This window comes from Sinocyclocheilus grahami, unplaced genomic scaffold (genome assembly GCF_001515645.1).
Source record: "Sinocyclocheilus grahami isolate Dianchi unplaced genomic scaffold, SAMN03320097.WGS_v1.1 scaffold25.1, whole genome shotgun sequence".
Classification (NCBI taxonomy): domain Eukaryota; kingdom Metazoa; phylum Chordata; class Actinopteri; order Cypriniformes; family Cyprinidae; genus Sinocyclocheilus; species Sinocyclocheilus grahami.
In genome coordinates, this window is record NW_015505204.1 from 1,417,361 (window position 1) to 1,429,859 (window position 12,499).

Genomic DNA, 12,499 nt, shown 5'->3' on the forward strand with positions numbered 1-12,499 from the left:
ATTGTCTCATTCTCTATAGATGAGGGAAGAACAACCACACCAAAGGAGACGTTTAAGGTGACGTGTAATTAACCCCCTCATTTCCAGCGAGCACACAAACGCAGATTTGGTGTGTGTATGCGGTTAGCGAATATGCTAAGCAATTTCAAGACACCCACACACGCTCATCAAACACACACAGACAAACAACTATGTAAAATCGCAGTTGTGTAACCTTGGAAGCGCTCAGTCTGTGCCTCCATCGTGGCACAGATTCTGCTCTCCATGCCATATGCTCTATCTGTTCGGCATCTGGGCCTCGTGCCCATTTTTTTCCTCACCGTCTTCTCTTTTTTCCCCTCTTCTTCAGGGGCGCCTTCTCTGTCGTGAGGCGATGCGTGAAGATATCATCCGGCCAAGAGTATGCGGCCAAAATCATCAACACAAAGAAGCTGTCAGCCAGGGGTAGGTGACTTTTATTTAGTGTGCTGTGCTCCTGTCAGGTGCGATGCGGGACCTGAGTACAGTTAATGGAGCGTCTGGTGTAGCCGAACATGGCAACGGTCTGATGTAAGAGCAGCACATCCGGTTAAACCCGGGATAATGCAAGAGACTATGCATCAGGGTCTCATCTGGAGCTCATGTGCGTGTGCTCTGACATAACAGATGCTTGGGTCTAAGCATTAGCTGTGAAGAAGCTGAAGGGATTATGTGTTTGAGAACCACATGCATCCACATATCAATCTAAACACTGTATATAAATTAGTGTTTTGTGATTTTGTGTGTATAAACACAGTAATATGTGATGTGTGCTTATATATGTGTGCTCTCAATGGCTTTGGCTGGTCTTATCCCCTGTTGGAAAGTGAGCGGCCCAGTTCTTTCAGATCCATCAGAGTAATTGTTGCTGTTGGCCTGTTTGCCTGCAGGCTCTGCTGCTATAGGGCAAAACAACCAATCAGCCTCCTTCCTACCCTCCAAACAACCAATAATTTCTCTTCTCCCCCAGCATCTCTTCTCCTAAGAGCCAATCATATGACTCACGTTGCATTTTTCTCAACAATTCTATATTTTTGCTTTAAAGTTTCACTTTTTTGAAGTGTGAATCTGGGAAGGGAATTCACAAATATTTTCTGGATCATTAGGATTGAATCACACCCCTCCCTTTTCTGCACAGTGGGATTGAAATGGACACCTAGATTCTGGGATCAGTATCACTGTGCTGGTGCATGCTGGGATAGCGTTTCCAAAAATACAGCATTGGGTGGTGTGGCAGTTTATGTTGTATTCATATCTCTCTCACTCTCTCATATACTCGCCGATCACTGCAGTGCTCCGCTGCACTGGATGCTGTTCCGTGTCAGAGATAACCTCTTTCTGCGATAAGCCCAGGAATTGCGATTTTATGAGCACACACATGCATATAAATGCCACTGCACACAGACACACACACACAGTGGCACTAGACACATTCTCGCTAGTGTGATCGTGACCTCCAGGCCTAGATTAACGCAGGGTAAAGGGTGACATTTAAGGAGGTGAGGTGATTACTGACAGGTCAAATCTGCTGTTTTTCATTAATACACTGAAAAAAAGTCGCAGTCTTTGTTTTTTGCAAATTCCACTGCATTGTAAAAAAGTTTTTTATTTTATTTATTTTTTTCCTGGTACAGTAGAAGCAAGCCACCCAAATTGGGTAAAAAAATTTAACTAATAGACATATTTCCCCAGCTGACTGATTACATTAAGTATTTACTACATTAAGTATAACCATTTTTTTGTATTGCAGTGTTGTTTAAATATGCAAATAAGGCATTATCTAATTACATATGCAGTAATTTGCATACATTTCCAGAAAAGAAATCTGAACATTGGATAAAGCCAGGTTCAAAAACCTTGTTTTGTCATGTATAAAATCAAGCAAATGATATATGAACAGACTACTTTGTAAAAAAATCTTAAGAATATAGATCTTGACTTTAAATTAAAGGTTTAAAAAAGTGTTTTTGAGGTGATGCCATAGTAGAACCATTCTGGGTTTTCTATAGAATCTTTTAGTGAACAGAACCTTTTGCGCAATGACAAGGTTCCATTTTACAATAGTAAGGAAAATGCTTAAAAGTAATAAAATGCTTACATTGGAACTAAACATAATAAATACACTTACAGTATGATCAAAATACAATCTTTGAAAATAAGTTTAAAACCACAAGCAATTTTCATCTTAGGTAAATTCATCTTGTGTATGTGTGTTTTTGGAAAAAAGACAAAGATACTGATTAATAGTGAGATGTTTTTGTTGTGTAAAAATAGAAAAAAGAGGAGGATAAAGACTGTAAATGAGAGAACTGGAATAAGAAAAAAGGCAAAAGAGAGGTCAACAAACAAGCTGAGTACAGATTGTGTATTACGTAAAGCAAATGCCATGCAGAAGAGCAGAGGCAACAAAATACAGAAAAGAACAACGATAAGAAAGGATAGTGTTGGAGTTAGATGAAGAGGAAGGAGGGAATGAGAAAGCAGAAATGCAGTAGACTGGTGTCTGACAAAACAACCAGATGGTCGTTGTCCATGTTGATGGTGCTACTGTATGTGTTTGTTATATCAGATGAATGTTAACAGAAAGAATCTGCTTATTACAATTTAGTCTCTTGGTGGAGAAGATAATGGGGGACAATGCTCTCTGACCTTATTTGTCCTAATTTTCTACTCCTGAGCATTGCAGCGCTGTGCTCAGTTGTACTTCATTTTATAATCATTGCCTTAATGTGCTGTGGAGCTTAGTATGGGTAGATGCTGTATTATGCTCCTCATAGCAAGGCTGTGAAGGATAGAAGTACAGCCGGGGGACAATGCTCTCTGACCTTATTTGTCCTAATTTTCTACTCCTGAGCATTGCAGCGCTGTGCTCAGTTGTACTTCATTTTATAATCATTGCTGTGGAGCTTAGTATGGGTAGATGCTGTATTATGCTCCTCATAGCAAGGCTGTGAAGGATAGAAGTACAGCATGTTCAATGGTTTCATATTGTGTAATTTGGTGTTGAACGCAGCATTCTTAAAAAAAAAGTTTTATATTGACACCTGTAATTCCAAGAAAAACCGTTCCATTCCACAAAGGTTCTATAGTGGAAAAAAGTTCTTTACAGGTTTGTCAATGAATAATCAAATTGCTGTACATTTTACTCCATATTTACAATAGTTTACTCAAATGTTTACTCAAATTTTATATTTAAACTTACATTATACATTAGGTTTAGTTAGCCAAACCTCTCACTAGATCAGGGGGCCTTAGTAAACATCCGAGGTGACTCAAGATGACTTGAAAATAAGACAAAAGAACAAACAAGCTAAACTTACGCCAAAGTCAAGAGACACCCAATTCACCCCAACAAAGACAGTATTATTTCCCACGGTTTTAAAAAACCTGAATATATGAGAAAGCCTAATTTTAAAAGACCTGGTAAAGTCATGAAAATTAATCTAATCTTAAGACGTTGTCATTTTTAATAAAGTTATGTCAAGCGCCAAATTATTTGATGTAGTAAAAAAAAAAAAAAAAAAATATATATTTTTTAAAATCTTAATCCTTATCTAGTAAGTCATAGGGGCTAGGACTGGACTGTTATTTTGCTTTTCTACAATATTGCAATACATAAAAATAAAGGAATTTTCACCAGATGACTTTAATAGCTATATTTGTACAATGAATCATTTGATGGGGTGATTGCGTTGGGGAGTGCAGCTGTCTGTTTTAAAAAACCTGAATATATGAGAAAGCCTAATTTTAAAAGACCTGGTAAAGTCATGAAAATTAATCTAATCTTAAGACGTTGTCATTTTTAATAAAGTTATGTCAAGCGCCAAATTATTTGATGTAGTAAAAAAAAAAAAATATATATATATTTTTTAAAATCTTAATCCTTATCTAGTAAGTCATAGGGGCTAGGACTGGACTGTTATTTTGCTTTTCTACAATATTGCAATACATAAAAATAAAGGAATTTTCACCAGATGACTTTAATAGCTATATTTGTACAATGAATCATTTGATGGGGTGATTGCGTTGGGGAGTGCAGCTGTCACAGGTTGCCAGGGGAAAGGAGCTTGGAGGCAGATAATCAAACGAACAGAGTCTTTAATCTTCATGGGAACGTAGGCGAAAACAACCTCTTTACATACCAGAGACAGGACAAAGAAACTGAGGAAAGGCAGGGCTATAAATACTATTCAAGTTTTTGTACAGCGCTTTTCACGATAAATTGCAAAGCAACTTTACAGCAAATTAAGTTTCTACAATATTTAGTGGTAGCTTAGTGGTGACTGTCAGTTAATGTACATATGGCAGAAATGTACAGAAATCAAAAAACGTAATCAAACAGACGATGAACATTATTAACAGCAATTATTATAATGATGCAATCAAACTTATAGCAAAATGTGGTAGTTCTGTATGTTGTTTCAGGGTTGGCATCATCTCTTCTCAGGTGTTCTGGATCCAGACTGAAGCTTGTGTAAATCCTAGTAGGCAAAAACAAACAGATAGAGACATAATTAGCGTAGCTGCTGTTCCAACCAAGCAAAAATGTATTTGTTTAACCCAAACTAAAGAATAATGTGCATTTGATCAGATATAACTGCAGTACAAGATTATGAGATGCATTATTTGAATGCTTGGCACGAGCGAGCGCGAGAACCCCAAATGTTATCAGGAAGGCTATTCCAGAGTTTGGGACTTTGCTATCCTAGGTACTACCAAAAGTCCAGAGTTTCGCGACCTTAGGGAGCGTGATGGATTGTAGCGTGGTAGAAGACTAGTTAGGTACGCAGGAGCCAACCCATTAAGGGCCTCATAGGCAAGTAATAATATTTTGAAACACTAAATCGAACGATGGACTAATAGGATGATTAACGAACACAGGTGGAAACTAATGAACTAATCAAGCAATTCAGGAAAACTAGGTCAAGGCAGGGAGAATAGAAACGGGACATATCTCCCCCATCCCGGAAGGCACGTCCCACACCATAACAGTTCCAACGGGGAGGGGGGGCGCCCTGGAGGCTGGTGCAGGGCAAGAACTGGGCGGAGACAAGGAAGGCCTCCAGGGCGGATAAGGGAGTTTGGGGCGCCATGGCGGAGCAGGCAGACTAGGAGGCCATGGTGGAGCAGGCAGCTCGGGAGACCATCCTCCATGACCCTAGCCGGCCCGGTGACGGGCATATGCCCCCTCCTTGGGGTAACTTAGGAATTCTGGGGGGTGCTCTGGAGGAGCGGGCGCTGGAGGGTGCTCTGGAGGAGCGGGGCTGGCTAGCACAGGGGGCTCAGGAGACAAAGGAGGGCTGGACGGGACCAGCGGAGGCAAAGGAGAGTTTTCTGGAGCGGACTCAGGTGAGAGGATAGGAGCCGAGAACTCTGGGGGTAGCACCATATCCAGGAGTGCTGAGAGGCACGCTGGAGTGGACTCTAGAGGGAGTGCTGGTGCCTCTTTTTCTGGACTGAGGACTGGAATGGATCTTGGATGGGCTCGGGAAAGCAGGGGTGGAACGGAGGGAGCGGGCTCATTGGAGCGGTATGTGGAGGGTGCTGGTTTATGGTGAACTGGAGGGCCAACATGCCTCCGGATAGGAACTGAACAGTTATCATAAATTTACTGCAAAGAAATTAGAGCAATTTAAATCAAGAACAATTTTAAAAAGTCTGCTATGTGTCTATAACAACCGTCTGGAGACAAGAATCAGAATAAATTATCATAGTCCAGTCTCATCCGGAAGCACACATTAAGCATATGATCACTTCAGCTCACCAGATGGAAGACACTCAGAAAGTCCTTTTCATATTGCTCCAAAGGACTTCCATCCTACTGGATGTTTAGAAGAACATCCTCAGCCCAGTCCAACCTTTTCGTTGATCCGGTCTTCTGTCACGGGTTGCCAGGGGAAAGGAGCTCGAAGGAGTACAAAGGAGGCAGAGAGTCAAACGAACAGAGTCTTTAATTAATCTTTATGGGAATGTAGGAGAAAACAACCTCTTTACACAACGGAAACAGGACAAAGAAACTGAGGAAAGACAGGGCTATAAATACTAAATCAAACGATGGACTAATAGGATGATTAACGAACACAGGTGGAAACTAATGAACTAATCAAGCAACACAGGAAAATTAGGTCAAGACAGGGAGAACAGAAACACAGAACATAAACGTGACAGCATCTGCGTAGAAAATAATAAAAAAGGCTGAAAATGAATGAAAACTCTTTTTTTTTGTGTGAAATCCTTTTCCTTAGGAAAAACATGAACAATTTGGGTTTTCATACTTCTTCTATCTATTTTTTTTTTACAAGAACCACTTAAAAAAACGCTTTCCACAGTTTTATTTATTTATATATTTATTTATTCCTAACCTCCCCAGTTTTCAAAGACCACATCCCCATGGTTTTAGTCAAATTCAGTATGACTATAAAATAATAATAATAATAATATTTAATAATAAAAATAATTGAAATATTGTGATTATTATGAAATAGAAATATTAAACAAAATAAGAACTATATTAATACTGTAAAGTGAGCAAATCCAAAAAACATTTATTTCACTGTAAAATTATACTAATATTTGCATCTTAATTTCTTCATTTTCATTTTTTTTATTTGATGTGTTGTCAGGAAATAAAAAAAAATATGTGAATCAGGTATATTATGTGCAAATTGAAATGTAGACTGAGTATGTGTGTTAGATAAATAAGTGTATGAGTGAATAAATAGTGTGTGTTCCACAGTTATTGTCAAGTGTTCATGAGATGGATTGCCTGAGGGAAGAAACTGTTCCTGTGTCTGGTCGTTCTGGTGCTCAGAGCTCTGTAGCATCGACCAGATGGCAACAGTTCAAAGAGGGAGTGTGCTGGATGTGAGGGGTCCAGAGTGATTCTGCCAGCCCTTTTGCTCACTCTGGATGAGTAAAGTTCTTGGAGAGAAGGAAGGGTTGTACCAATGATTCGCTCAGCTGTCCGGACTACCCTCTGAAGTCTTCTGAGATCAGATTTGGTAGCTGAGCTGTACCAGACAGTTATTGAAGTGCAGAGGACAGATTCAATGATGGCGGAGTAGAACTGTTTCAGCAGCTCCTGTGACAGGTTGATCTGTATTAACATTAGCCATTAAACAAAGAAACAAATAAAAAAGTGTCAATCAGCCACTAATTTTATCAGTGTTTTACTTTTACTGTTATGATTTATGAGAGTAGTATGGATACTGATACAGATGCTATCAATATTGGTTTTATTAGTGAATTGAATAAATTGATTGTCTCAATTAAAATTAGAATAGATTCACACTTTTTATATAAAATAATCACACTAATTATATAAATCTCTTTGCAGCAAATCTTTTTAGAGCAAAGACTACAGACTTTCACATTTTAGAGGCATTTTATTCCATTCAGTGTTCATAGAGAGTTTATTTGACAGAAGAGTGTGTTCAGTTCACTTATGCAATATATACAGTATACTGTATATATATATATATATATATATCGCACAAATAATTCATAATAAATGTTTTGCATTAATATGCCAAGTTGAACATTTCTGAATATAGACAATAATTCAGAAATTGTGTTAATGAAGAATTCACATGAGCCTTGTCTGAGCTGCTGTTCAAGACAGAACGTTCATTACCTCTGAATCTCCTTGACCTCTGTTGAGTCATTCACTCATGGTGTGTGAAAGAGAGAGACTACAATCACATGAGAGGCTATGGTGCTGCAAAGCTAAAAATAAACTCATTGGTTTCTCAGACAGCACCTCATACATGGTGTTAAATGGAGATGGAATTTCTGAACGGAACACATATAGGAATGGATTGGCAAACAAACAAAACACTTTTTTTCCTTCCTATAAGTCTTATATAATCTCTTTGAGGTGTTTTACATAAGCAGTTACATAAATTCGAAATCATAAACATCTTAAAGCTATTTTCTAAATGCCTGTTTAACATCTGTCAGGAAACTTCTTCTAAAAAATACGTCTTCCAGATGAAAATGCACACATCTCCACAGTGTACCTGTGCTATCAAGTTTACAGAGTGAAAGCAATTAGCCTGTTAACTGATTGGCCTACACGCTCAGCATACAGCTAATTAGTCGAGCATACCGCTAACTGATTACCCTGTAACGCTCCATTGTGAAAAAGAATTACACTTTAGCATGCTTTTACTTATTTTGGAAATAATATGCTTTGAAAGAAAATACTCAAGTGAACTGAATGTATTATAGTTTAAACTTAAATTAAATGTGATTAATTGAACTTAAGAGTGCTTAATTTCATAATTACAGTACTTCTGTTGTTTTTGAAATATGGTTAAAGTGTGGTGCTTAATGTACTAACAAGAATTATGGCAAACCTAAGCCAGCTGCCTTATTGCCGTATTATCATACCTGCAAAGACAGCATTTTTCAGTTTTTGAACACAACCTATTTCTCTGTTCAGGCTATGTGCAAAACTAGTAGGTCAGTGCCACTTTAATAAACTAGGCCATGGCATTCTGAGGAGAGATAGCTAGGGCACTTTTAATTAGAGACACATTCTCTCAGTTCCCCGTCTCTCTCTTTTGCTCTTTGACCAGTAGTTCAGATTCGCTCATGTCTGAGGGCTGTAACTCGCTGGAGAGTCTGTGGTCTCATTGGAGCTAAAGGGTCACATGCCTGAGAGAAAAGGAGTTCTATGGCCCTCTGTCCCAGGGGGTTTTAAAAAACAAAAGGAGCTAATCATCATCACAGATTGCAGTATAGTCAGTGTAATGTTTCACGCTGAAACATGTATCCAATGAGAACTGAACGTTCTGTTCTAAACTCTTGTCTGAGTGGTTGAAGTTGTACATCCTCAGTGTGTCCTTGATTGTGCATGTGTGTGTGTGTGTGTGTGTGTGGGGGGGGGGGCAATCCTTTGTAATATTTTTGATATTTTGACAGGTCAACAATTTGAATTGAAGTCATCGCTTACCAAAAGTAATAGACGGATGCATCAGACAGGCCAATAAATCAGCTATTTTGAGATTATTGGCCTCAAGACTGGGGAGAGAGGTGTAATAATGTAAAATATGTGAAAAAGAATGTGTTTTTCGAACAACCTAGTATGAGAGCCTGTTCTAGTACACCCCCAAAACAAAATCAAGACTTTGTAAAAGAGCATAATAGGACCCCTTTAATATATCATTTTGAAAATGCCTATTTTGAGTGGAAGCAGTTGTTTTCATGCATGTTTCTTTAAATGCAAATGAGCTGCTGTTCCCCGCCCCCTTTTTCAGAATAGGGCTGTGGCTTTACAGCTCCTGCCTCAGATATTCTGCAAAAAAAAACAAAAAAAACCCTTCTGTTTGGTTTTGATTATCATCATGCCTATTGTGCTGAAATAATGCATTTTAAAGCCATATTAGTTTAAACTTCTGATATAGGGTTTTCTGAGCGCACACATCCTAAGCACGTGCACAGAAAGCTGCTGTCACACGGCATGTGAGCACTAAACTAAGTACTCTTTCCTGTCGTATTGTGCTTAAACGGTCAAATACACACAAGTTTATGTTAAAAACATATGAGTTACAAAAACAGTCAGTTATGTCTGTGAAGTTAAACAGCTGGGAAAGAAATCTCATGTTTATATTAGATCTGTGAGGCAGCAGCATAATAAACAGTAAATAAATCAATAAGTCCACTTCTCTCTTGTCTCCTCTGAGGCTGGGACTCCAAATAGTGTTCTGTGCTCATCAGTATACAGCCAAAGACAGAACAGTTAGCATGCTTTGCTCAAACTTCTGCCATGGGCATGGCATTAGAACTGCTACACCGTTGTCTGGATATACTTACTGCTATACCGTTGAATTTTGTCTGGATATACTTACTTATGGACTATACTTACATATACTTGCACCAGTAAACAAGAACAACAGTAACAGTATGTAAATCAAGCTGTATCTGGAAGTAAGTGCGTGGTTCTCTTCTGGTCTGAATATAGGCAGCTGGGTATAGATCAGAAGATTGTGAACCTTATTTATTTATTTATCAAGCTTGATTGCTATAGCCAAGTCAAAGAACTAGCCAAGTTTGGTCACTCATTTCAGAGAATTATTGCTCTCTCTCTCTCTCTCTCTCTCTTTCTCTGATGATCTCAAATCTCTCATTATTCTCCTGGAAAAGCAGCACAAAACATGAAGGAATACTCTCTATCTCATACACACAGCATCTCTCTCTCTCCCTCTCTCTCTCGCACACACACACAAACACACACACACACACATACACACCACACACACTGCTGCAGTGCGGAAGGCTTCAGATAGCAAGAAAAAAAACAGCGTAGAAAAGAGCGGAGGAACTGTCAAATGTAGGCCTTTCCCTGCTACTGACCGGACTGCATTTTACACATACTGTATATATAGTGCACACACTGCTCTACTACTGGCAAGACTGATTCATTTATAGTCCAGTGTAAAGTTCTTTATGAAAAGGCCATGTTCAAATGCTAAGGTCAACAAATCTGCTGACATTCAGCCATTGGTTTATGGTTTAGAAGGATTCCCTTTCCTCCAAACTGATGCTATAATTGTCACGATACTAACAGTATAATACATACAGTATTATATATATATATACATGTAAAGTCCGCGCACCTGGTCCAAGGAAGGTATCCAGTGGCGGATGAAGGTCTCTTGCGTGTTCGGTCTTTTCAGCGCGCAGAGTTATTCAATTTTGGTTTAACTCAATCTGACTCCATTTTAGTATCTGAATTCTAATTTAGGTTGAAAGGCACATTGGTTGTTTGTCGGTCTCTGATTATTCTTACATTCGATTATTCTAATTAACTCTTTACTTTGTATTTTTTCTTGTTCACTAGGAATCTATGTCGTTTTAGGATGCCTCACGCCGGCCGCTATGCGTGGGCTCCACGATCACAAAACTCGCCATTCTAATCCTTATTCAGAGGTTTGTGGCTAATCTGTTTAGCCCCCTACAGCTACCCATGTAATATTCCGACATTAATCAGCGGTTCTTCTAGACCACCTTTGTCTAGACCCCGACAGCTGACAACTTCGTACAACTTAATTCATTCTGAAATTATATACATGGTTACCGTAACTGAGTACAACTTAAACTAAGGTCAAGCGGTTAGTCAGAAACCTATAATCTCACCTGATGTGCCCATGCTCCATCTAACTAAGGCAAGTATTGATCAACAGGTAAGTATGTTGAACCAAAACTGTTAAAGGTAAGTAATTTCTTGATAATTAAGTGTTAAATGACCCACTGAATCATACTCAGACTTAATGCTGACAACAATTAAACACTTGAGAGAGAACTGTCAGGAGATTTATTTATTAGCATAAAAGAGGACAATGGTACAAGAGGAACACCAAAATATTGTTTAAGTGTGAAAATATAGTCAAAGTAACACAGAAATTCTAAAACAATGGACTTGTGAAAAGGCCCCTGAAATAATCAGGTCTTCACTTTAAGCTTTCATTTAGTGATGAGTGAATTTTTGCTAGAAAAAGAGCAGGAGAAACACTGTAAAAGTGTCTCAGAGCCGGCAAAAGCTGTGAAAAGAGTGACACTTTATCTCACAGAGTAAGATGCAGCATGCAGAAGTGACATGCATGGTTGTTTATCCACACCAGAACTACCGACTAGCCAAAGCACAATAAACTCAATTAACCTTTTCCAGGGCCCATATTTACAAAATATAGACTTCTGGGAATCCATACTCTGGTCTCATGAGACCAATTCAATCATTTCGGATCTAACAGCATCCAAAATGTTCTGGTGTTGCTTGAGGAGGAGTACAGAGAGAAGTGCTTGGTTCCCACGGTGGCATTCAGTGGTAGTAAAGCTCTTCTATAGGGTTGTATGAGTGCTGAAGGTGTGAGGGAGTTGTACTTTATCAATGATGTCATGAATTCACACACCACTGTGTGATGTAATACAAAAACCTGAAACTGAAGATGCTACCCTCTTCTCATTCCCTGCATTGTTGGGCTTTTGTTTTTTAACATGACAAGATATTCATTCTCCTGAGTTGAAAATCCTTCAGTGGACATGTATTTCACTCAATCTTAACACTCTTGAGCTGCTGTGAGAGATTCTGTAGGGACGAGCTGAGCAACACTCCCCATTAAAGATCAGGGCATTTAAGGAGGTCGTCCTCCAGGAGTTAAACAGCACAGATGTGAAAATTTGTCATGAACTTGTACACTCAGTGCTAAGAAGTGTCAGAGCAGTGCACTTAGAGTTATGGAGGACATATTAAGTTCTAGAATATTACACTTGGTTGAATTAAATCCAGGTGGTACTCAATTCTGCAATCCTTCATTTAAACAAAAATTGGCTAAGTTTCATAATTTACAGATATTAATGGCATGTATTTCTCTGTTTTTATTAAGAATATGTTTAATACATTAACATTTTGCCATCTTTCTATGAATTATATTAGTGATCATTAAGAAAATACATCTTTTATATTTAATCAGAGGGGGTG

The 12,499-nt window shown here is 38.6% G+C and overlaps 1 protein-coding gene across 6 annotated transcripts in view; it reads left to right on the plus strand.

Moving 5' to 3' along the window:
• The window catches only part of camk2d2 (calcium/calmodulin-dependent protein kinase (CaM kinase) II delta 2), a 38,876-nt gene that overhangs the window by 2,783 nt on the left and 23,594 nt on the right, over positions 1 to 12,499 (plus strand). For all 6 annotated transcript variants that reach the window (XM_016248916.1, XM_016248923.1, XM_016248928.1 and 3 more), the window contains exon 2: positions 350 to 444. In XM_016248916.1, coding sequence (XP_016104402.1) covers positions 350 to 444 — 95 coding nt within the window. The remainder of the gene's footprint in view (positions 1 to 349; positions 445 to 12,499) is intronic.